Below are 25,685 nucleotides of genomic sequence, written 5' to 3' on the forward strand. Positions count from 1 at the left end.
TTTGAGAGACGGAAAGAATAGGATAGGTTTTGTTGCAGAAAAATGTACAACGCGTAAAAGTCATAAAGTTAATATACCTAGCGGAATAGAGAAACAAAGGCCTGAGCAAGAGAGATGTTACTATCATTAACACTGCGTGGTAAAAAGAGACGTGTGATACATGACAGCAGCACTCTTTTTTTGACGTCCAGTCGGCACGTGCCGCACGTTGACAATTTAATCTCATAGAATTCATGTTCAATCATACTTGTGTAAGCGTACAGTGTACACATATTTTTCACACAGATGAAAACCAATTTTGGTTTCGTTTGATAGCTCGAGATTGTTGCTCTATTCCGCTAGGTATATTAACTTTATGGTAAAATTACAATTTTAGCGCAATGGAATTGCAGGCGTGAAGTATCTTTGAGTATGTTCTTTGTCTCAGTCTAACTTATCGAAACCAATTTAATTAAAATATGTTTAGGTATCAAACAATCCTGCTGGCAATGTAATGTTTAATCTAAATTGATCAATTATAGAGTACTCTATTGCCCTGTCGATCTGCCCATATTCAATTGAATAAATAGAGAAATAATTGAATAAAACTCATTTGTTTATCGTGTTCACGGGCCAGCGGCTAAACCGAGCGCGGAAAACGCAAATATTTTCATGGACACAGCCGCGTTCACACCCAGTGAATAGTTCATGCGGAAAATAATAAGTTCTAAAACGATAAAAACACGGAGAGCGCGGAAAAATTGATATTCATCGGGATGTATGAGGTGCTAGTTTGCAAAAAATACAGTTAGGGTGAAAATTGTACGATAATCTTTTTTCTTTCCTCGAAGGTTTAGCTACTCATATTTCAACTTCTTTATTCTGCATTATTTTTATTTATTAACTACGAATAATAATAATCGGCCAAGTGAGAGTCGGACTCGTGCACGAAGGGTTCTGTAGTAAGGGTTCATAGAGCAAAATTAGGCCAAAATGTGTGTTTTTTGTATTAATATTTAATATTAAGTAAAAAATTAAAAGGGGCTCCCCCTTTTAATTTTTTACTTAATATTAAATATTAAAGTACACATAAAACTAAAGACTGTGTAAAAAATTCAAGTGCCTACCTGTTGCTATTATTGATATAGAGCATAAAAGGCCGAAAAATCACGTTTGTTGTATGGGAGCCCTTAAATATTAATTTTATTTTGTTTTTATTATTTTTTGTTATAGCGGCAACAAATATACATAATCTGTGAAAATTTCAACTCTCTAGCTATTACCATTCTTGAGTTACAGCTTGGAGACATACAGACGGACAGACGGACAGACAATGAAGTCTTAGTAATAGGGTCCCGTTTTTACCCGTTGGGTACGGAACCTTAAAAACTAAGGAAACGTAACTACCATACTTCAACCGTTTTAAATTTCGTTCCTTTTCGCACTACTATATGGCAATAGCAACGAAACACTCACTCAAATTTACGAAATGAAGCCGTGGACATTAATTGTCACTTCTATATTTACACAAAATTGTGTACCGAGTACATGCATAAAGTATGCATCATGTATTCGAGTCACATTTTGTGGACTCGTGGACAAATTTTTTGACACAGTTATTCTTCCTTAGTTTTTATTATTCCTAGTTTATTAATAAGATATTTTTATATGAAAAACTTTATTCTTTCACGGAAATAACGTTTATAGGTTTATAACTTTTATAAGTTTATATAAGTTTTCAGCTTTATAAGTTTGTATGAATAATTAAATTTTTTCACGGATATAACGTTTTGACACTGTGATGGGTATAATCAGCCTTATAAAGTAACCTAAAACTGATTTGTAAAACTGTAATATTCTCCTATTACGAAGAATAATGGAATATAATAGAAAAAAGTTACTTTACCTGAAAGACAGTGTGGTTAGCGGCCTGTAGGACTTGTGGCTGGTGGCATCAGCCATGGGTGTGCCCCAGAAGTCGTTGTACAGCATCATCCGGAGGGGATTAGTGCCCGTGACGTCACGGTTTGTCACCACAGCCGGGATGTCGTCATGCACGAACTCGCCACGCAGGCTGTTCGAGTACGTGAGCGCTCCCACCGCTGCCACCAAAAAGTACACCGTCCACTCGCTGTTCACGTTACGCCACGCCGCGGGCTCCTCCCGGACGGTCGGTAACGGACGTTTACGCATGGTCTAAGTTTTATTCACTTTATTCAATTCGGTCACAACACTAGCCACTGCACTAATATGTTCACGTTCCGAAATATTAAATTTGTTGTACTTTACATTCTAGTCACGTTATCTCTGAATCAGCCCGAATATTGTATCCTATTCAGCAGATATTTTTTCTATGTCTCCACAAAGCTTTTATGTTTCCTGTACCGGAAAATACATTAATGAGTTGTCGATTTGATGCCACATTCGAATCGTATATTGTATGATCGCTTCTTACTCTTTTTTTAAGTTACGAAGCGTGCCATTTTTGCCACAGGTTTTAAGCCTTATTTGGCTTACGGTAATTCCCCATACCTGAATTAAAACTACCTCCAATTCCATTAGGCGAATGCGATTTGAAACCGTTTACTGTGTCTGTGCGGGTGATGGATTAGGGTATAAATCAGCATCTTGGGTCAGTCTGATGTCATATTCATGAGCCGGGGATAAACGATGGCCCTCGTGAAGGATGACCGACCCTTTTCTTTCGCTTTTTGTGATTTCAAAACGTTGCCCCGTTTTAATTTCCCCTTTTGATTTATTTCACCGTATCTGTAACAAAAAGGAACACTTTTATTCGCATTATCGTAGTGGGGTTGTTTCCAACGACGAGTTCAGTTTCACGAATTCAGATGATTTGGAATAGAAACAGGAAATCAGGAGTACAAATTGTTAGGATAAACGAGTAGTCTATTTTAACAAGTTGTTGCACTGCACATAATAAAAATATTTATCAACATTATAGGAGAATTCATCATAATATTATTATTTATTATACAACCCTGCATTGCATAACGTCAGACTTCCACATAGCGATTCTCCAAGTTGAAAATGGCGCAAGTTAATAAATTTAAATTGCTATAAACTAACCTAAAGGGTAATAGCCACCTTCCTCATGTACATTAAAATATGCAAGCTCCATCAAAACATACATTATTAATAAACCACACGTTGTAGCTGACTGGCTGCCAGTTATTAGCCAGACACGGAATTAGCCAAACATAACATTACCATTTCAAATGCTCAGGAAACTCGAACTTGCACACTATAATTTAGCCGAGATTGCGAAACTTAGCTACTTAGTTCCTATCACTTTTATTATTTTAAACGATTCATTTGGGTTTACAGTCGCATAATTTTATTGTGATGTCACTGTAATATTTACAGGTGAGATTTTTGTCTTGTTTTAATAAAAATATGATTGATGTTAAAACAAAATTGCTACTTTGCTAATTGAGTAATATGTATCTATTATTTAACCTAAATATTATTTTAAATGTGTGTTGAACTAAAGCCTCTTTTTATGCTTTTGCCACAGACCACAGAGAAGCCAAAAGTTCTTAGCTCTAAAAGTGGCCAAATGTAAGAAACATGCTTTAAATATTTAAGCGTGGAAACATCTAGATTAAACCACGGCCTGTGCTGGAAATATTTTTAATCTGCAAGCGAAATGCCTTTGCGGCAAAGGAAATAGGCGAGGAGCCGACGTGCCTGTAAGATTAAAGTCTTTGACATGTGAGAGATCCTTAACCCTGTATAAATTAGAGCCATCTGCAGTATTCATGTATGCATTAGACGTGCTATGACCAGTGCTGATAGTTAGGTGTAAAGTGTATCAGTACGCGAGCATCGAGGTTTTTTTTTAAAATGAAATAAGGGGACAAACGAGCAAACGGGTCACCTGATGGAAAGCAACTTCCGTCGCCCATGGACACTCGCAGCATCAGAAGAGCTGCAGGTGCGTTGCCGGGAATAGGGCAATAGGGGAGGGTAGGGAAAGGAAGGGAAGGAAATAGGGGAGGGTAGGGAAGGGAATAGGGTAGGGGATTGGGCCTCCGGTAAACTCGGCGAAACACAGCGCAAGCGCTGTTTGTGAGCCCATGGTATTTCTCCCATTCGCGCCGAAGATGGCTCTCCCACGTAATGAATTACATTAAGATATTGAATCTGAAATCCGTTTGTCGCGTGAGCATAAAAACTATCCGATTCTTTTTCCCGGGGCTCAAAGTATGTCCAATGTCCATACCGAATTTCATTACAATCGCTTCAGCGGTTCGGGCGTGAAGAGGTAACAGACAGACAGACACTTTTTCATAGTATACTTTTCATCTCAGGTGCACGGATAAACGAATTTTGGCGCAACGGAGTTGTGGGTGTCATCTACAGTAATAATGCCAACAAAATTTCTTCACACATCTTGCAAAATAATTAATCGACAATTTCGAGTCGTTCCCTTCCGGGTTCTTTACCATTAAAGAGCAAAATAAAGCCAAAAATTTTTTGTATGGGTGCCCCCTTAATTTTTTTCAATGTTATTATTAAATATTAAAGTACATGCAGCTAAGGTTTTTGTGAAAAATTCAAGTACCTAACTGTTACCATTATTGATATAGAGCAAGAGGGCCACAAGAATCAAGTTTGTTGCTTGGGAGCCCCCCTTAAATAATAATTTTACTTTATTTTTAGTATTTTTTGTTATAGCGGCCACAGATATACACAATTTAAGAAAATTTCAATTCTCTAGCTATTACCGTTCTTGAGTTACGGCCTGGAGACAGACAGACGGACAGACTAATAGGGTCTCGTTTTTATCCTTTGGGTACGGAACCCTAAAAAAAGAGAAACACAAAAAATACATTTACCGTCACGTAAAAACCGTAATGATTATACATGGGTAGTAGAACCAGCAAACCCTCTCGTGACTCGCTGCAGGTAACAAATATTAGCAAAATGGCTGCCGTTATAAAGCTATTAACATAAAATTTAACATAAGTCGAAGTGGAACGCTCGTATTTATAGCCGTATAACTAATTTCTGTGCTAAATTCTCATTTTAATATCTTAGCTCACTAGGTTTGGTATGTTAATGAAAAAATTATACCGACGGTAGTGATAAATTATTGCGTCACGGGCTACGAATAATAAAAACTAAGGAATCGTAACTCCCATACTATTACCGTTTTAAATTTGGTTCCTTTTGATCTATCATGTAACGTCAGCCTAGTACCGCTCAAGGTCACCTAAGTATTGCAAATGTATTGAAATGTGTACCTAAAGTACACTTTTTTGACAAGTATTGTGGAGCATGTTTTTTGACGGAGTTACTTTTCCTTAGTTTTTATTATTCGTAGGTCACGGGTGATAATACTATGTTTTAATACAGTTGCAATAAAAATATTGTATTCTTTAGTAGGTGGTACTTTTTGTAGTATTTACTATTTGATTCTGTTACGAGTTACGACTTACGAGATAGATAATATTATTATATTGTATTCTATGTCCGTCTCCTAGCTGAGAGCTACCTGTGCGCTTTTCAGAAAAATGGGCTCAGCCGTTCTTGACTTATAAATAATATAACTTACTTATAGGACATCTTTCCTTATGCTATAATAATATACTGGCTGTAGATTTTGTATTTTAATACCGATAAAAAGGTACATTTAAAATAACTAGAGATCGCCCAATGGTCGAAATTCGACCTTAGTTTCAACGAAAAAAAAATATGATAGTCAATATTTTTTACAAATAGTCCTAACTATTTGTAAAAAATATTGACTATCATATTTTTTTCAACTCTTGTCTCTGGGACTCAGCTGATCTCAGACTGGCCGTGTAAGCATTGTCTTATAGTATCTAAGATTCAATAAAAAAACTATAATCCATTTTCAATTTGTCACCTTGTTGTCAACAGACTTCAACCATATTAAAAGAGTTTGATTCGTATCTATAGGCTTGTCACTGAAAAATCTGTCATTTTTTCTAGTGTGTGTGATATAGTGTGTGTAAGTTTTATTTGTTAAAAAAATGTATGATAAAAGCATAATTTCAAAATAATATTAGCTCGATGCACTCCTCCACCATATAAACTATAACTGTGCAAAATTTCATTCACCTACCTTTCCCCATTTTTCGTCAAAAGGGATACAAAGTTTTTCGCTTGCGTATTAATATATAGATACCCGTTATGTACATCTAATTACAACCAGGTATATTTTAGAGATGGATCACTCTAAATCCAAAGCTTGTAATAACTTTGAAATTCAATTAATCGGAATCTACAAGTTAGATATAAATCGTCATATCTCATAATCCTGGTCAGAACGGATCGGTCAAGTTTGGACATTTGTGGACAGCTGTGTCCTACCGATATTTCATCTAACCCCAATATTATATTTTATCCCTACTTTTCCCAATATTTTCCCTAACGATCATGCTTATGATTTTTTTTCTGTAAGCTGGAACACGTGTTCTTTAAGATGAGTCCACACCGCCGTTTTTCCATACAAACGTTGTCCCCTGTTTCCTCCCTGGATAATGCCGGTAGAGTTATGATTTTTTTTCCTGAATATCTATGGCCACTATAAGCATGTCCCTATGTTTTCTTTTTTTCATATAATTTTATTATTAACAAAGATAAGAACGTCCAAAAACTAAAAAAACTGGCCAGATTTTCCTCTGTGTTCAAACACCCAGAAAACAAAACTGGCTAAAATATACAAAAATAAAATAAAACATAGGAACACAGCTCAAGCCTTGCTTTAATTCTTAATGAAAAAACTACTTAAATCGGTTAAGTTTTGGAGAAGGAATCAGCGGACAACGAATCGAAGATTTGCTATTCTTTTATTAGAACTTTTGTCGTGTTGTCTCTATCGCGCTCTGCGGTGGGAGACTTGAGACTGGTGAGACAGAAATACGTTTTCAAATACCTATTTTCAATTTCTCTCTCCCCTGGTGTATCCTCTTAATATAATAATATGTATAAAGTTCTCATGTCGCGGTGTCTGTTGTTTTAGTGCTCCGAAACGACGGGTTCGATTTTGAATGTCAATTTTTGAGGTTTTGATAATAGTGGCAAAACATATTTTGATGTTTAGCTTTCGCTAGGTTTTTCAAATAAAATTTATGTTACTAAAATATTCATATATATTTTTTAATTGCTAAAACATCTAAAGATATTTATGCATTTATATTACGGTAAATATCAAAGTCTTTAGGCGACATACAATTTGGATATAAAGGCCTAAAATATCAAGCGCTGACCTTTCTAAAGCATTGTGTACACTGTACAGGCAGTTCTAAAGGCGGTTTGCTTTCATTGTGTTTTACTTCAGCTTACTACCATACATTTTAATCCTGCCACATTTTTGTCGTGAAAAAGAGTTTTTATTTGTGTTTATTTTTCGATACAAAAGTAAGCACTTGCAAATTATGTTAATTTAATAATTAAATGGCAACATACAATAATATGTTAAAAAGAAATTAGCCATTTAATTTAGAATTAGAAACATAAATACTCTTTGAAACGAATGAACGTTCCAACTTCCAACTGATTCAATCCGAAATTAAGAACTTGACGTGTGTGGAGTGTTTGAAAGCTCACATTATGAATAAGCTTTTTAAACATTTGATCAAAGGAACACGAATTCGGGTGTTTCCTCGTGTCAGTTCTATTTATTTCGGAATTTTCTTTTGATCATTTTATTTATTGAGTTTACAAATATACTATTTTAAAGATTACCTAAAATGTAAAAACTTAGTAGGTCTCCATGACGCTCGAGTGACTACACGAATAGCCCCCTTCCGTCTCCTACTATAACTCTACATACATGTATACTATACATACATACATACATGCTATATATACATATACAATATGCTGAACTTTATCTACTATACAAGAAGATACACTGTGTTTTATTGTCAAACTTGCCTGTTGCCACCCACGGTGTTGGGCTGCCTGTCCATTAGGGTTCCGTACACAAAGGGTAAAAACGGAACCCTATTACTGAGACTTGTTGTCTGTCCGTCTGTCCGTCCCTTTATCCGTCTGTTTGTCTCCAGGCTGTATCTCAAGAACCGCTATAGCTAGACTTCTGAAATTTTCACGGATTGTGTATATCTGTTGCTCCTATAACAACAAATACTAAAAACAAAATAAAATTAATATAAAGGGGGCCTCCCTTTATATTTTCAAGCAACAAACATGATATTTTTGGCCTTTTTTGCTCCTTATCAATAATGACAACAGGTAGGGACTTAAATTCACAAAGGTCCTAATTACATGTTTACTTTAATAATAATTATTAAGAAAATTAAAATAAAATAAAAATTTAATACAATAAACACAATTTTTGGCCTATTTTTGCTCTTAAACGGTACGGAACCCTACGTGCGCGAGTCCGACTCGCACTTGGCTGATTATTTATAAATAAATGCATTGTAACTTCTCGTGATATTGGAGTCTGAATTCTCTAGGTTAATCAAACTATACCTATTACAAGACACGCTTTTAGAAAGATAAAATCCTAAAGTAGAAATATGTCCACTCAAGTTGAACATGACTGGTACAAATGACGTAGAAAACCCCCGATATGAAATCTGTAATGACCACCCGCAGTAGTTCCATTTTATCTTCCATCTATAACTTTGCCAATTTAAACTTTATCTCGTTACAGTAAGTGTCGATATCGCATCTATAACCGTTAATGTAGAAAAGAAAACATTAATCAAAAGCGATCGGTCTGTATTAGATGGAGGAAGTTTTGACGAAATTTTTCCGTCATAATGGGAACTATACGAGTTCTCGAGTTTCGACCGAGGTCTCGAGATCTCGAGGTCTTGAGTTTCGACTTTCGACCGAGGTCTCGAGATCTCAAGTTTGATGGATTCGATGTCTTGGACTCCAATCGAGGCGCGCCGCGTGACAGTCACCACGATAACTAATGTTCTCCCTGATTAATTGATGCCATATTTTTGCGTTAATATTATTTTTTCCGTCCACTTTGACAGCTCGAAAATTGTTTCTGACAACTTTTTGTGGTCGGCATAATGGTTATTTGTATTCGTTTTGTTTTATTTGGAAGCAATACAAATGTACTATCAGAGAATTTAGAGAAGTTTTTTATTGGCAGATGGTAGACTTAAGTATATACTTATTGGTAAACTAAATTTTAACTTATGACTTTATACTTACTTAACTAAATTTGAACTTGCTACTTTCTACTAAATTTTGTGTTTACATGCAATTAATAACTTAAAATTAAGTTTACTACTTATCAACTTAATACGTGTAAACCAGCCATTACATATTAGGGTCACCGCAGATATACAACTTCAAGTTGGCCGACTATACAACTAAATTGCGTAGTTTCACAACTTAATTGGACAACTTTTTAATTTGTAGGTAATCGGAAAGGAATCGCGGTTCTTATACGATCGGTGTCCAATTATTTAGTTGTACAATTTAGTTGGATGCAATGTGCGAGCTCTCATAAGTCGCTATAGCTATTGGTATACTATTCGATTTAGTTGGCCAACTTGAAATTGTAAGTCTGCGGTCGCTCTTAAGAGGATACACCAGGGGCGAGAGAAATTGAAAATAGGTATTTGAAAATGTATTGCTGTCTCACCAATCTCAAGTCTCCCACCGCAGAGCGCGATAGAGACAACATGAAAAAAGTTCTAATAAAAGAACAGAAAAACTTCGATTCGTTGTCCGCTGATTTCTTCTCCAAAACTTAACCGATTTAAGTAATTTTTTCATTAAAAATTAAAGCAAGGTTTGAGGTGTGTTCCTATGTTTTATTTTTTTTGTATATTCTAGCCAGTTTTGTTTTCTGGGTGTTTGAACACAGAGGAAAATCTGGCCATTTTTTTGGGTTTTTGGACGTTCTTATCTTTTTTAATAATTAAATTATGAAAAAAAAGAAAACATAGGGACATGCTTATAGTGGCCATAGATATTCAGGAAAAAAATCATAACTCTACCGGCATTATCCAGGGAGAAAACAGGGGACAGCGTTTGTATGAAAAAACGGCGGTGTGGACTCCTCTTAAGGTCGCGTTATATCAAAGGCATTAAGATTGCGTTATGATCTAAATCGCTTATCTGTTTGATGCTCCGTTACCAGGGAGCAGGGACACAGCAGACAGAACCACTGACACATCAAACTTTTCACCTCAAAACGTCTCTTTCACAGGGGAATAAAAAAACTTTCATTTCCATAAAAAAACACGCCTCGCGCTCGCTCACTCAATAAACTGCAAAATGCACACGTGTGTTTATTACTAAATAAATCAGGCGAATGGGGCTCTCATCTAAACTCACATTACCCTCGCGTTAAATGCAAAACACAATTAGCCCAAGTTTCACCTAATGAGAACTCACGCTGGATTTATGTATCCAATATTTTGAATTAGCTCCAATTATATTGTTAAAGTAGCTTATTGTCTTGGAATTGGTTGTGTGTTTTGTTCCATCAACCAGGATTGGTTTGTTACTAACCAAAACTATTAACCCATTAAAGCCCCATAAGCTCACCGGTGAGCGAGACAATAGAATAACAATAGATTTCCAAGAATCCACGATCGAAGGATTAATACATATGATACAGAAAATGTCTGTCTGTCTGTTAGTTTGTCTGTTGTTCTATTACCTCATCATGCATAATTAGCTGAACCGTTTTTTGATAAAAATTGATATAAAATTTTCAGTCCTTGGAAAGGACTTAGGATACAACGGAGTTACGGGCGTAATTTAGTGTACAATAGTACACTAAATTAATTAGCATAAAATAATAATTTTATGCTATTATATTAAAGCATAGTCTGTAAGCAACTTTACGTGCTTGTAGTATTCGATACTGTTTTATTACAGTTTTATAGAGCTCGATACAGGCAGAGATAAGTCGGGCTTCGAATTTCCGCCTTGCTTAGAATAATTTAGAGTTGCGCATATTTTATGACTTTCAGCATCCCTATAAAATTCTCGAACATTTCAGCTTAAAATAAATTTTAATATTGAAGTGGATTTTCTCATATTTTTCATGTTGAAATCATGTGAATAGCAAGCGTGTATACTGAACGGCCTCACAGAAAACCGGTTTAGATTCGTCACTCAATCGTAATTAGCCTAGAAAAAAATGAAATACGAAGATATAACATTTTTGCGGCTGCTCACTTGTTCGCTGCGTTGAGCGTGTGCCCGGCGCGGCTACCCGTCGCGGGCGCCCGCGCCGTGCACTCGCCATAATAATCGTGCGACGGCTGACCCGCTCAACGCAGCGCTGCCCTATGGGATGACATGAAACAAGCACGCCTCGCGGGTGGCCGCGCCTACGCGTTGTTACAACGCAAAAATTTCATCGGAAAAGTCGCTGACGCATCGCAAATTTCCACGATGCGTTCTGCGACGTCGTAGATTTTTACGATGCGGCGCCGCAACGCATTGTTGTGGCCTGGCCCAAAGATGTTCAGTCCAGAGTCTGTATTCCGATTTGTTGTTGTGTATAAAAGTTTATTTGTATCTTTAATAATTATATTAGGCATCCGGAATAAAATATTATCATTATACAAGCGTACCTACGCTTGTAGAATGATAATATAGTACCTACTACTGATGTTATCACAAAAAGAATAAAGCATTTTATAATAAAACAAATGAAATGCAAACGAATCGTCATTACGAAGGGTGGCTATTCAATTAAGTTTAAAGATTCAAACGCGAATTTCAATTAACCGGGGAACAAATGTCGTAAAGTCGCCCGTCAATAAGACAATGATAACAATTTTATCTTTCCACACAGACGTACAATAGTTAAGGACGTCGCATTCATAAGAATCACGCTACTCCGCCTCAGGCGAGAAACTAAAACAGGAATGACAGACTGAACAAAAATTTTAAAGTAAACAGTTAAGAGTGTGCTTATTAACGTACGGAAAGCTACAAGACAAATTTCGCCAATTTGCCTTGTTGTTTTCGGTGAGCCCTCTAGTTATTACATTATCCTAAGTCTAAACGTCAGAATCGCTGCTTATTTTTTTAGTAAGGTATCATACAAATTATTTGGCCATTTCTTGTCCCCGTTGTCACCATAAAGCTGAGTAATGCTTCGAAGTGGATCTAGCAGCATAAATATGGCACTGTTACGAGTTGTACCTTAATCTAAAGACTATGGTACAATTAAAAGGAATAATTATATTATACTAGATGACGCCCGCAACTCCGTAGCGTCAAAATTCGTTTATCGCGCAATAAACGTAAAGTTTTGCGAGATAAAAAGTATCCTATGTCCTTTCTCGGGACTCAAAGTATCCCCATACCCAATTCCAGCAAAATCGGTTCAGCGGTTTGGGTGTGAAGAGTTAACAAACAGACAGACAGACACATTTTCGCATGTATGATATTAGTACGGAAGTGTGGACATGCATTGCCAATTTGCCACCAGATAAACTTCGCTGTAATTTCACGAACGCGACGTCCGTCTATGGTACGTCAACGCTACGGAGTTTGATGAATCGCGCCGAAGTACCGGCCCTCAAGACGAGCGCTCAATTTGAAATGCTAATACGGGATCCTTCGTGTTAATCGCGACGTTATGTTGTAGACCCTTTGAATAAATGAGTGCAAGTAAAAAATTGCCCATGTTTTTATACAAGCTTTTAATACTAAAGCGCCCGAGAGGGAAGCGCTTTACTCGATTGGATTCGTCATCATCATCGGCCTCGTGCCCGCCGTCATGCTACTTGTATGTGAAGGAAACGAGTAGACGGGTCCATGGATACTTGAGTTACACGTGAAATTCCTAAAGTGTTGCATTAGGCTTCCAGTAACCTCACTCACTTCGCGAAAGTTTCACATCTATTTTCTGTGAGACCGTGATATCGGGGCGCATCCGCCCAATCATGTAAAAGCATGAAATAAAAAAACAATAATGTAATTTGATCGTATTATTTTAATGCCTCGACAAATGTCGAAAATAATATTATAATGTGTCAGTGAAATTCTGAAACTAGACCGATTGTGGTGACTGATGATATTTTGGTACAAAATATATACGTACAGACGTATTTTTTTTTATTAAATAAGGGGGCAAACGAGCAAACGGGTCACCTGATGGTAACCAACTACAGTCGCCCATGGACACTCGCAACATCAGAAGAGCTGCAGGTGCGTTGCCGGCCTTTTAAGAGGGAATACGCTCTTTTCTTGAAGGTTCGCAGGTCGTATCGGGTTGGAAATACTGCTGGTGACAGTTCATTCCAGAGTTGAAGTATGAGCATACAGGTACGAAATAAAGTCTATACTTTTATTGCAACTACATTTAAAAACAAGACCGCAAAGTTATAACAAATCCGAACGTTCCAGGAATTGGAGACCCCCCATAATATAACATAAGCTTTTTTCGCAGAAGTACTCAAAACACTCAGCTACTACAAATTGCTAAAAGCCCACACGAAGCTTTTAAGGTTTTTCTTTACTATTGAATCGTAAAATAAAAAAATACATTAGTAAATGAAATATAATTGAAATCTTTCGATGTTATACAAAATAAAGTATTCCTTCACCTGATATAATTTTTACCTGTGGTATAATTTCTTTTATGCAGAACATAACTTTAAAGTGCTGCATTTGTTACTCAGGTCACTGCATGATAACATAACTTTAATCAGGACGAGAGAAGCGAGCCCTAGTATATTCCACAACCTGAGCACTTTTGTGGTATCTACACTTTACGGAAAAATTATCACGCCTATTGATTTGTGCTTTAATATAGTAATTTTTATTTATATACAGTAGATGTGTTATCATCGGTCAGTCAAGGTTTGGTTACTATTAAAACATAAAAAAACTGCCTATTGTCTAACTGCCTAACTGACTATAATTACCGCGTAGAAAAACCGCGCGAGCCCTCACAAAGCTCGGCTTTTTCGCTAGTTATGGATATTTTCATATGAACTTTGTTTCTGTCCAATTTTCCATTAAATTAAAATTTAATGATCATAAAATGTCTCTGAGTGCTGCCGTTAACCTTCAAGCGGGCGTGCGCTATTTTGTAACGACAGTGGTCGCGCGTAACCTAAAAGACGTCGTAGGTGAATTTGGGAAACAAAACACTTTTCAATCAACATTATTTATTATTTCATAAATTTAATTATTAGTATTTCTAAAAGTAAACAGTTCACCCAGAAAATTAAATGTATTTTTAGTAAAAACTTAATTATAAAATCCAGTGATCCAAAGCAGTTTATCCTGTGTGAACAGAGGCAGAAAAACTGATCGGAATTTTCTTATCCTAGTTCCAATTTTTTTCTTCATCTAGCAATAACACTCGATGTTATCGGTCAACGACGACTTAGTTTTATAAATAAACATAGAATTTGCTTCAATAATATTATGAAAACTACATATGAAATTATAAGAGAGGCGCGCGGAGTCTTTTCGACGCCGGCGCCGAGATCAAAACAATTGAGGTCTTTGCTGCAAAGGGGGTTCGGAGAGTAAGTGTAAGCTATTTATTTTGTAGATAGATAAATTATGAAACGCTACTGAGAGAATGATACAGATTCAACCAGAAATGTCGATAATATCAACGAAAATGTATTGAGGGGAGTCGATTCGACGCCGCGCGACCGCTTGAAGGTTAATGTAGTAAAAGTAAAGTGATAACTTTTTAGTCTTGACTAAATGATTGTCAACAAAACAAAACAAACATAGCAATCCCCTTTTAAATGAAATCCAAACAATTATCCCTAATGAGTCGTCGATTGGACTCTATCTGTTACAATTAATTGTTACAACAAACAGCATTTTTCCCTCATCATAAATACTTCAATTAAAAACCCTTCGGAAATATCTCGAATACTCACGATCGAGTTTTTAGCGGAATATTGTCGTTATTTAAAATGATACCATTAGCGCCTCCGAGAGCAATAAGGAAAATTGGTCCCGCTTTAAGAATCTGACTTATTTAAAGACATTTTAAATAATGCCTTCCAAATTCCGAGGAGAGCGGGAGAAATAAGCAAAGTAGAGAATCAAAAAAATGTTTTAATATTATGTCACTTTTGTAATTATTGTTGTTTATGTACCTATTATACACGAAATTATTGTATTTAAAAATCGACCAAGTGCGTATTATTGTTAATTAAATATAATGTGCGGCGTATGATTATTAATTACTGAAGTAGACATATAATTAATGCCTTTGTGAAAATATCAAGTGCCTACCTGTTGCCATTATTGATATCGAGCAAAAAAGGCCAAAAATGACGTTTGTTGTACGGGATTAATTAAATATTAATTTTATTTTGTTTTTAGTATTTATTGTTATAGCGGCAACAGATATAATATACAATCTGTGAAAATTTCAGAAGTCCAGCTATATTCTTTCTTGAGATACAGCCTGGAGACAGACGGACAGACACAGCATACAGCGAAGTCTCAGTAATAGGGTCCCGTTTTTACCCTTTGGGTACGGAACCTTAAAAATATATTATGTGACATTCTTTAAAATATTCAAACATATAATTTCTCCTACGTGAACAAATGCATGAACTTAAATTCACACATCAAAGAAAATCTTTTCAAGAAGTATGCTTCGATGTACAATTGAGCACAAAAGTTGAAACGTATCATTGACGCTTGTCCGTAGCGGCGGTAGTTTTGCAATTCAAAACTTCCCTCATATCAGTTATTCGGACGAATGACTACGACTGTACTTGGGTCTTGGCGCAAGTTACAGTGTGTGACGATAAAGTTTTGTTGGATACCTCCAAATTTACTATAACGTGTTTACGAAACGTAACAGGGTAATGCATAATGCGTTATACTATAACTAGCTGTTGCCCGCGACTTCGTCCGCGTGGACTTTAGTTTATAGTTGTTCCCGTGTTTTCCGTGACAAAAAACATTCCTTGTCCCAGATTAAAAAAAAAAACAGAAAAATTGCTCCAGTACTTCGTGAGATAAGCCCTTTCAAATAATTTCCCTGTTTTTTTCCACACTTTCCTCTATTTCTTCTCTTCTATTAGTTTTAACGCTATAAAATATAGCCTATAACCTTCCTTGATAAATAGGCTATCTAACACTGAAAGAATTTTTTAAATCGGACCAGTAGTTCCTGAGATTAGCGCGTTCAAATAAGCCCTTTCAAATAATTTCCCCCCGTTTTTTTCCATACTTTCCTCTATTTCTTCGCTCCTATTAGTGTTAGCGTGATAAAATATAGCCTATAGCCTTCCTCGATAAATGGGCTATCTAACACTGAAAAAATTTTTCAAATCGGACCAGTAATTCCTGAGATTAGCGCGTTCAAACAAACAAACAAACAAACTAACAAACTCTTCCGCTTTATAATATTAGTATAGATTCAATTTCATTTTTTTTGGGTGATGAAAAAGAACAATAAAGAAATATAATATTAAGACAACTGTGAAAATACACTTAGTTGAAGGGCAGGCGATAACAAATCTGTAGAGATTTTCTTCTACGACCACCTAAAATTGACTTTACAACTTTGCAATTATGGTGGCAATAATAATTATCCACTATGCCCTAACGTGGAGAGCGAGTGAGGTCGCTAAACACAATACTAAGTAAATGCAGATAAAACACACCTAGAGCTCCTTGAGCTGTGACATAAATGGCCTTTTCATCTGGCAACTCGTTTGCTAATTTACCTCATAAAATGCACATAGTAATCATCTAGAAACCTGAGGTGAACTAAGTCTAATCCGGCCGGCAATGTACCAGCTCTTCTAATGTTGCGAGTGTCAATGGACGACGGTAGTTGCTTTCCATCAGGTGACCCGTTTGCGCATTTGCCCCCTTATTTTATTAAAAAACCGCTTTTTCTTGTGGCTTGAGCCGCACTGTTTTAGCACCTCGTGTGAGTTTCTGATACAGCGGGCACGGCCGCGGCGGAACGTTCAGTCGTCAATGGTTCTTTAAATCACGCCAGCGCTAGAATATTCGGTAACTGGAATAAACTATTTTTGCGTACCAGTTCAGTAGTACTAGGCGTATTCTAAATTTATCTTTCTACTCGGTGCTGGTTCTCCACATTTCACAGGCTTTATTTTATTGAAATTATTTACATGGTATTTACATTCAAAAGGCTGTTATCCTTACTAATATTATATAGAGTGTCTGTTTCTCTGTTTTTAAAAAATTGGTATGACGAGTTAGATAGACTTGAAACGACACAAGATAGTTTTGGTTGTGGAAAAATGAAAGGTTCAACCGTGTTCAAATTAATTTCACGCATTAATTTTATCCGTGGGAGAGCCATGCTTCGGCACGAATGGGCCGGCTCGACCGGAGAAATACCACGTTCTCATAGAAAACCGGCGTGAAACAGCGCTTGCGCTGTGTTTCGCCGAGTGAGTGAGTTTACCGGAGGAACAATCCCCTACCCTATTCCCTTCCTTACCCTCCCCTATTCCCTTCCCTTCCCATATAGGATAATAGGGGAGGGTAGGGACCCTCCCCTATTATCCTATTCCCTCTAAAAAGGCCGGCAACGCACCTGCAGCTCTTCTGATGCTAGTAGCGGGCGACGGTAGTTGCTTTCCATCAGGTGACCCGTTTGCTCGTTTGCCCCCTTATTTCATAAAAAAAATTAAACGTACTAAAGGTTATTAAGATTTCTTGCTCAAAAGCCTAAAAATAGTGGATCACTCTCAATCACAGCTATCTAACCCAATAATTATAGGCAAGGTTATTAACGAATCGTATGGGGATTGGGGTGACGTGATAAGAATACCGATAGAGGGTGGGTAATTATCAAGTGGTTAGAACTCAGATAAAGTGATTGTAAACATTTGGTAACGACTACTCGATAGCTGAGAATACTAATTACGTTTACCTACTAAGTATAGCCTTTTTTTTTGATGCGCAGGGGAAATCCATCATGGGTGCCCCGGGTTGGGGATGTGCCTCAGTTAGCTGAAGCACCCCGGGGGTATGTGGGACTCTTACCCACTAAAACCACCTGCGGTTTGCCTTCAGCCATATACGGAGGGATATCCTGGATCTGTCTAACACAGGACTCCCTCCACTACTAAGTATAGCCTACGACAACCTTATTTGACGACCTCTGTCATGGCTCAGTGGTTGAGCGTGTTGTCAGTGCTCAAGCCGGTGTTCGCGGGTTCGAATTCGACGGAACAAAAAGTTTTCGATGTTCCTGGGTCAGGGATCATATATCATAATATATATATTAAATCTATTTCCGTTGTTTGGTACTCGTGACACAATGTCCTTCACTGGCGTGAAGCGTCCATAGATATTATTATTATTATTATTATACGAGTATTTTGTAAGTAAAGCTACGACTTTTGCATCCATTGTGGATGGTTCGTACAGTATTTTCAGAGCGAAATAACCACTCATCAAATTCTGTAGTGACTGGGACAAGATTTTAAATGCCGTATAGTTGCCCAGTCCTGAGGAATGGGCAAGTCAACACGTGCGAGTATCCTCACTAGGTTCTCTTTCATTGTTATTTTCCACCTCTTTGGTAAAAGGTGGCCCCGTGCGAGTTCCTTACACCGGTTCTTCTCGCCGGGTTAGTTCCCGAACCGGTGGTAGGCCTCATGTAGACGCGACGTTCTAAAAGTGTTAACTTTGTTAACCTACTTAGAAATAAATATTTTTCATTTCATTTTCATTTCATTGTACGAGCGTCCGATTTTGTAATTGAGACTCTCCAGCCGGGATCGAACCTGCAGCCTCTCGAGTGCAAACCAAGGGCCAGGCCTACTAGGCCACAGACGCTCTTTGATATCAATGACGGTTAAAATAAAATCTATTTAGAGCAAAAAGAAAACACTTCGTTATAAAGTCCCAGGTGCACCTGTCAGGTGAAAAATAATTTTCTTAAGAACAAAAAGCCTGTTTTATCAAAAACCTTTAGAGCCAATGATTGTGCGTCAAAGGAAGTAATGAATTTCGAACTTTGCGTAAGCTCCCTAACCTTTGTGACGAATAATTTTTTCACTAATTTCATTAAAAGCTCCCTTTACCTTAAAAGCTTTGAGCTTTAGAGACGGGACGCATTTGTACTCGTAATTAAGCATTCATAAACGTGAGTACACTTTAGAAATTAGGATAAAATATCTGAATTATAATTATCTAAACGTGAAAACATTATAATTGAATTATTTCAATACATTTCTAGAGAACAACAAAAATGTTAATTTAAAATTTAGTTTGTTATTATTTTTAGCAATATTCCGCGAAATAAATTTCCACCTTTAAGTAAATGAGAGAGTGTACGCATAGGCATGCGTACAGCACCTCCCTCCTCCCACACTGCCTATGCGTACACTCGCATGCAAGAACCTGCAAACACCACCACCACCACACAAGCAATAATGTTGGCAAATCCGTGCGTACACTCACTCATTTACTTAAAGGTGGGAGTTTATTTCGCGGAATATTCCTAAAAATAATAGCAAACTAAATTATTTTAAGCTATGGATTTCCGCAAAGTAACGCCTGATTCCATTAACTATTAACTAAAAATGTTAATTTCCTTGTTTACCTTATTGTACTCTAAGAGCGTAACATAGATCACGCAATCTATCGTTTTATAACTTGTATTTAATGCATTTGCGAAATACTTCACAAAAAACCAGCATATCACGAAACAAACGTACGAAACATGTAAAAATAACTTGAAGTAATTATTAGTAATTTCGAGCAAAATACCGGCATGAAACATTTTGTTTATGAAATGGTTCTAGGAGAAATACAAGAAGTTAATATTCCATGTCTACCAGGCATAGTCTTTGTCCACTTGTGGTTATAATTATTTCAAAGGGCCTTTGTATCTGGATATAGAATGTTTACTCCAAGCGAACCACTCTTCGAATATGCCTGGGATATGGGATTCTAGATGTTCGTACTCCGTATGCTTAACCAAGCACGCACAGCATTCTCGCGACGTACGTATAACCTCATAATAAAAGAGTTATATTATTTTATTGTATCATGCTTCGCAATAATGGCTCCTACTTTAATAATGGACGACAAAAGCGGTGAAATGGTTAATTATGGGGAATAACTATGTACGGGCACTTCAGCCAATAATAACTACTAGCATAGCTATTTGTATTCGATAAAACACGAATAAAATGACATTTTCTAAAAAATATTCCTAGCTAGATCGATTTATCGCCCCCAAAACCCCCTATATACTAAATTTCATGAAAATCGTTGGAGCCGCTTCCGAGATTTCAATTATGTATAATATACAAGAATTGCTCGTTTAAAGATATCTTTAAACGAGCAATTTATATATATATATATATATATATATATATATATATATATCAATTGCTCATTTAAAGATATAAGATATATATAATTTGAATCTCGGAATCGGCTCCAACAATTTTCATGAAATTTAGTATATAGGGGGTTTCGGGGGTGATAAATCGATCTAGCTAGGAATCTAGGAATCATTTTTAGAAAATGTCTTTTTATTCATGTTTTATCGATAATCGATAAACTGCATACGTGGGAGAGCCATGCTTCGGCACGAATGGGCCGGCTCGACCGGATAAATACCACGTTCTCACAGAAAACCGGCGTGAAACAGCGCTTGCGCTGTGTTTCGCCGACTGAGTGAGTTTACCGGAGGCCCAATCCCCTAACCCCTACCCTATTCCCTTCCCTACCCTCAACTATTCCCTTCCCTTCCCTTCCCTACCCTCCCCTATTACCCTATTCCCTCTTAAAAGGCCGGCGACGCACTTGCAGCTCTTCTGATGCTGCGAGTGTCCATGGGCGACGGAAGTTGCTTTCCATCAGGTGACCCGTTTGCTCGTTTGCCCCCTTATTTCATTAAAAAAAAAACTGAAAAATATGACTCTTCCTGACATCTATTGGCGAATAATAATACTATTTTGTGAGCAACTAATTACTTTAACGACACAATAACAGCTAAAGCTATTCCAGCAGATGGCGTTGTTAAGTAACACGAAATCAATGAGTGCTTGCTATACCGAGCAAAGCTCGGTCATCCAAGTACTATATATTATATATGAATTAAAATTACGCCAATTTACTAACACACCGAACCGCACTTGGAGATTGTTGAAGTACTTATAGAAAACTTTAGTAAAAAGTGTATGTATGTATGAATGTTTTTATGTTTGTGTTCGCATACCTCCGGAACCACAATTCCGATTTAAGTGCATCTTTTGTAATAGGTATTTTTCGACTTAGGGATTACTTCAAGTTTCATCAAAATCGATTCAGTAGTTTTTGACATAAGGCAATTTTAATTCTCAATTACGTACAATTTTGAAGTCGGTTTTATCTTTTTAAAATACAATTATTATTTAAATTATTATCAACTATCTTTTGTGGTAACAATAATAATATTTTTTAACAGAAGTTATTACTTATTTTAATACTCTGATAGAAGTGTCTAGAAATATTAATAAGGTACCGTAACAATTGGAGCTGGCGCGGTCAGCTCGTCGCTCGTTGCTCGTTACCTACTCACCACAGGCCGCAGCATGAAAATCATTTCCACTTACAATAAAATTCTGTGCTGTATAAATCCCACGGTACGGTTTTCAACGAATTATTAATGAGTTAAACTAACGTTAAAGAACTAATCCTTAAATCCACATCAAATGGAGGATTATATTAATCACTATTTTAATTATGTACGATGTGTAAAGAATTAACGATGTACCATCAGAGAAAATAATTCATGTGTGGCTGATCATATATTTAGTCGGGTTATGTCAAGACAATCTAGTCACTGAGCTACTTGCGATTTCTCAGCTCACAGATCTCTCTAAAATTAAAGGGGGTGACAGACGTGCGAGTAAGTACGCGGACTCAACATCTTAATCGCCTGTGTGTCAGCAAAAAGCCGCGAGCCCCGAGCCTGGGGGGATGGTAATCCAGTGTGAGCGATTCTCGTGTGTCACCGACGCGAGCCGAGTAAGTTCGCGAACTTAAAACCCGCGTACTTTAAGTTCGTAAGTCTATCAGGCACTTAAACGAAACAGCAGCAGCACACATTTTCGCCGTACAGTATCTAGCTATTACTTCGTCTTCAACGCCGCATCAGCGGACTTCTGTCCATCTTACAAAATTTAAATCAGGTGATACCTGATTTAAAATTTGTAAGATGAAACTCGAGCTTAACATTTCTACCCATCCCAAAAAAGTGCCACTAAAAAGTTTTCACTTCAAAAAACACAGTTACAACACAACAAATCTGCACGTGGTGGCCCGGCCGGGGTGTATGTTGTAAATATTGTTCGTGACGTCACATAAAACACGATCGGTGACATATTGAGTCGTTTGCGTCACACTGTGCCGATATTGTCCTATATGTCACAAGGGTCGTTGCACACCGCGGAAACGTACGCAGTGGTGGTGCTGTTTAGTGTCGCCGAAACTAGTGATCGATTATTATTTATTAAAGTGTCATTTATCGACTATTTAATAAATTGTCATTTATAGTTTCTGCATAGTTAGCATAGTTTAAACAAACAAACGGCCTACTACCGTTTAAAATCCGAATCTGTGAAATACCTCAGAGATATAACTGCACATCAAGGTCAAAAAAAGATAAAAACATGAATAAGACCTAGCTAGATCAAATGATCTAGCTAGGTCTTATCCATCTTTCTCCTAAAGCCTGCAACCTACTTAATTTCATGGTTATATCTACAATCATTACCACTATAATATGAAAATAAACAAGATTGTCTCGTTTAAGTATAAGGATGATGTATGACTGTTAATAAAGTGATGATGTTGATCCTCTGTCGTACATGTGTAGATCGCGCCGCGAAGTTCTCAACTAATATTAATCTAAGTTGCTGAGTCGGATTTGTGTACACTGATATACTGATATGTCTTTACGTGTTTCGTGTCGAATTTACATTTATGATGATACTAGATGTTGCTCTCCCGTTTTATAATATTATTATGTAGTGATATTTATAGGCAGATGACCCGAGTTTATCTAACGTCTATGTTAGTCGTGATCAGTCGGTTAGGCTTGTAATTATTTAGCCAAATTATGTAAGTAGAGTTTAACATAAGTTACACAAGAAAAATGCTTGAAATACATTATTAAGGTACGTTTACACTTTCCACACACTTGCAAAGATTTGGCAAACGCCCACAAACTCTCTCCTTTGCCTTCGCAAACACTCGAATGTCATTTAAACACATTTATTTGTGCGTTAGTGCAATCAAGCACCAAGCGCACACTTCTCTTTGTCCAAAAACTGAAAAAAAATGACCCACATCATCCACGAGTTAATAACTTACGCCAGCCAAGCCAAACAGCACAACATACACCCATATCCGACGTAGACCTAATAAGGCAGGCTGCAGGTGAGCTGTGATGGAGGAGGGGGTTAGGTTAGGGAGGGGGAGAGGGTGACAAACGATGCGGCCGTCGCGGATCACTGGGGACCTGGACAATCCCACTATTGGTACTGGCGACGATTTATCACGAGCATCCATCTACACGACAGGCAAAATACCAAGTAAAAGTTATGATGTTGTCTGAAATTGTTACATTAATTATATTCTAATAATTCTAAAATATCCTATTCGTCTAAATGCCAAAAATTTTCCTAGCAAAAGTATTAAAGAAATGAATAATTAAAAAGCCCAAAATCAAGATTTTTTTTATGATTTTATGAGTTTGTTTAACCACCCATGTAATAATTGGATGACTTTTAACTTACATTAACTTACTTTTTATAAACTGAGAGTGGCGAAATGAGCATCAAAATACAGCGAAAACAAAGGTCGTGAAACATGCAAATTAAAAAAAATTATGCACACCATCACTGTCCTATTTAAATGCGACGCGAATAGCTAGTTCCCAGTTCAAGTTTTTTGACAGGAGTTTATCTATTAAAGCTGGCCACATACACACATTTCCGTATTTGATTTCCGAATTCGGAATTCTGTGTGAGCGCATACGTTCGTTTTTTTTTCACGTGCCAACACGAATTCGTACTGTTCGAAAAAAAGCGAACTAGCCAGTTAATGTATTTTCTACTGATTCTATGCACTCGGATTTCCGAATACGGAAAACGAATTCGCAAAACGTGTGTATGCGGCCACCCTTAAAAGTTCCGTTGATTTCTATTTATAAGTAAGCCAATCAAAAGCGGTAGTGAATATTGTTAAATCAAAAATATTAGAAACCATATTCAAATTCAAATTCATTTATTTTTGCATATGTGTGTTACAATAATAGGTCTTAAAATATTTTATATCAAGTATATCATATATCATACATGTCGCACATGGCGAAATTGCAGTTATTTTCGTTTTTATTGTGTAGAGTTAATTGCTGTCGCGATTCAATTAGCAGCACTTGGCATCAGCTGTTTGAGCTCAATTTTTTTCCGTCTGGAACTTTATATAACAATTAGTAGAGCGATTCAGCGCAGCACGGTGTTAAGAGAACTAGCTAGACGGTTATATTGTACTTATATGTGAACCAATTATCCAAAGAATTTAAAAAAGCTTTGTAGAAAAGACACACAAATAAAAAATACTTGTGATACTTCGATGATGATGAATATCTTTGCGAATGCGAAGCAGCGTCCACTGAAAATGTCACCAACCTTAGGCTGCGTCTCTACTGGAGCTATATTATGTTTTTATGGTCCAATATCTCTATGCTTAAAAGAGTCAGGTCAGGTTAGACCTTAAGGCTTTTTGGCCACATGCGACCGAAAATTTAGGGCATGATTGTGAAACAACTATCGACTAATTAGTTATTTACGTAATTTCTTAATAAATTCAACTAGAATTAACTTTTATCATAATGATTATTATGATTTTTTTAATTTAAAGATGATATATAAAATATTTAAAAGCCATCAGTCATTCATAATGCAAGTAATTAATAAATGTGACTTAGTATGGACTCGCCTCTTTTGTTACTGGCTCTTTTGTTAACGATAAAATATATTCAAAATGTTCTCCACGAGTCACGATAGGCAGCTGTTATATACAAACATAAGGAGTAGGAATTTGCTATTGATTGTTTTGATCCATCGTAAATAAGCTATTATGAAAAATCTTATTATACTTTGGTAATCTAAAATTTCCCTATTTTAAGGTTACTTTGTATTCGGCTGAAATCACAGTTTATTTTCTCCAAATTCATAGCAATGAACAAACAGCAGTAATTAAATCCAAATATTTGCTATTTAAATATACTTAAGTAATTTAAGTAGCAAATATTTAGATTTAATTACTATCGTGACAAGTCGTGGCTGAACCTTCCAAGGCCGAAAATCATCACATTTATCGCTACTGTAGCCCCAGTTTAGTTAAAAATTTACAACAATAATTCAAAATACATCTCATTTACGTAGATCGCATTGAAACGGAAACTTGGACTAGTGAATTATTCAGTTTGTTTACGACTATGATATTGCCAAGTTTGTTCAGAAGTTTTGAATGGACTTTGCGAGTTGAGGTTGTGCGGTGCCTTAAATATTCAACTGACAAGACAGTCATAACTTTACACACGCAAAAAATCCCACAGGAATGGATTTTCCTACCTATCTCTTGCCACCAGTAGCCCTAGCATGGCCACCAGTAGAAATGCGAAAGTATAGAAAAACTGTGGACATAAACTTAAGGTGCCGTTCCAATCTTTACTGCGGCTAATCGCGACCAACAAAAAT

The 25,685-nt window shown here is 36.7% G+C and overlaps 1 protein-coding gene across 1 annotated transcript in view; it reads right to left on the reverse strand.

Moving 5' to 3' along the window:
• Positions 1 to 25,685, reverse strand: part of LOC121729100 (protein O-mannosyl-transferase TMTC1-like) — a 118,462-nt gene that overhangs the window by 49,745 nt on the left and 43,032 nt on the right. The window contains exon 2 of the mRNA XM_042117488.1: positions 1,886 to 2,748. Within this exon, the coding sequence (XP_041973422.1) occupies positions 1,886 to 2,172 (287 nt within the window). The 5' untranslated portion in view covers positions 2,173 to 2,748. The remainder of the gene's footprint in view (positions 1 to 1,885; positions 2,749 to 25,685) is intronic.

Source organism: Aricia agestis, chromosome 7 (assembly GCF_905147365.1).
Source record: "Aricia agestis chromosome 7, ilAriAges1.1, whole genome shotgun sequence".
In the NCBI taxonomy this organism is placed as follows: domain Eukaryota; kingdom Metazoa; phylum Arthropoda; class Insecta; order Lepidoptera; family Lycaenidae; genus Aricia; species Aricia agestis.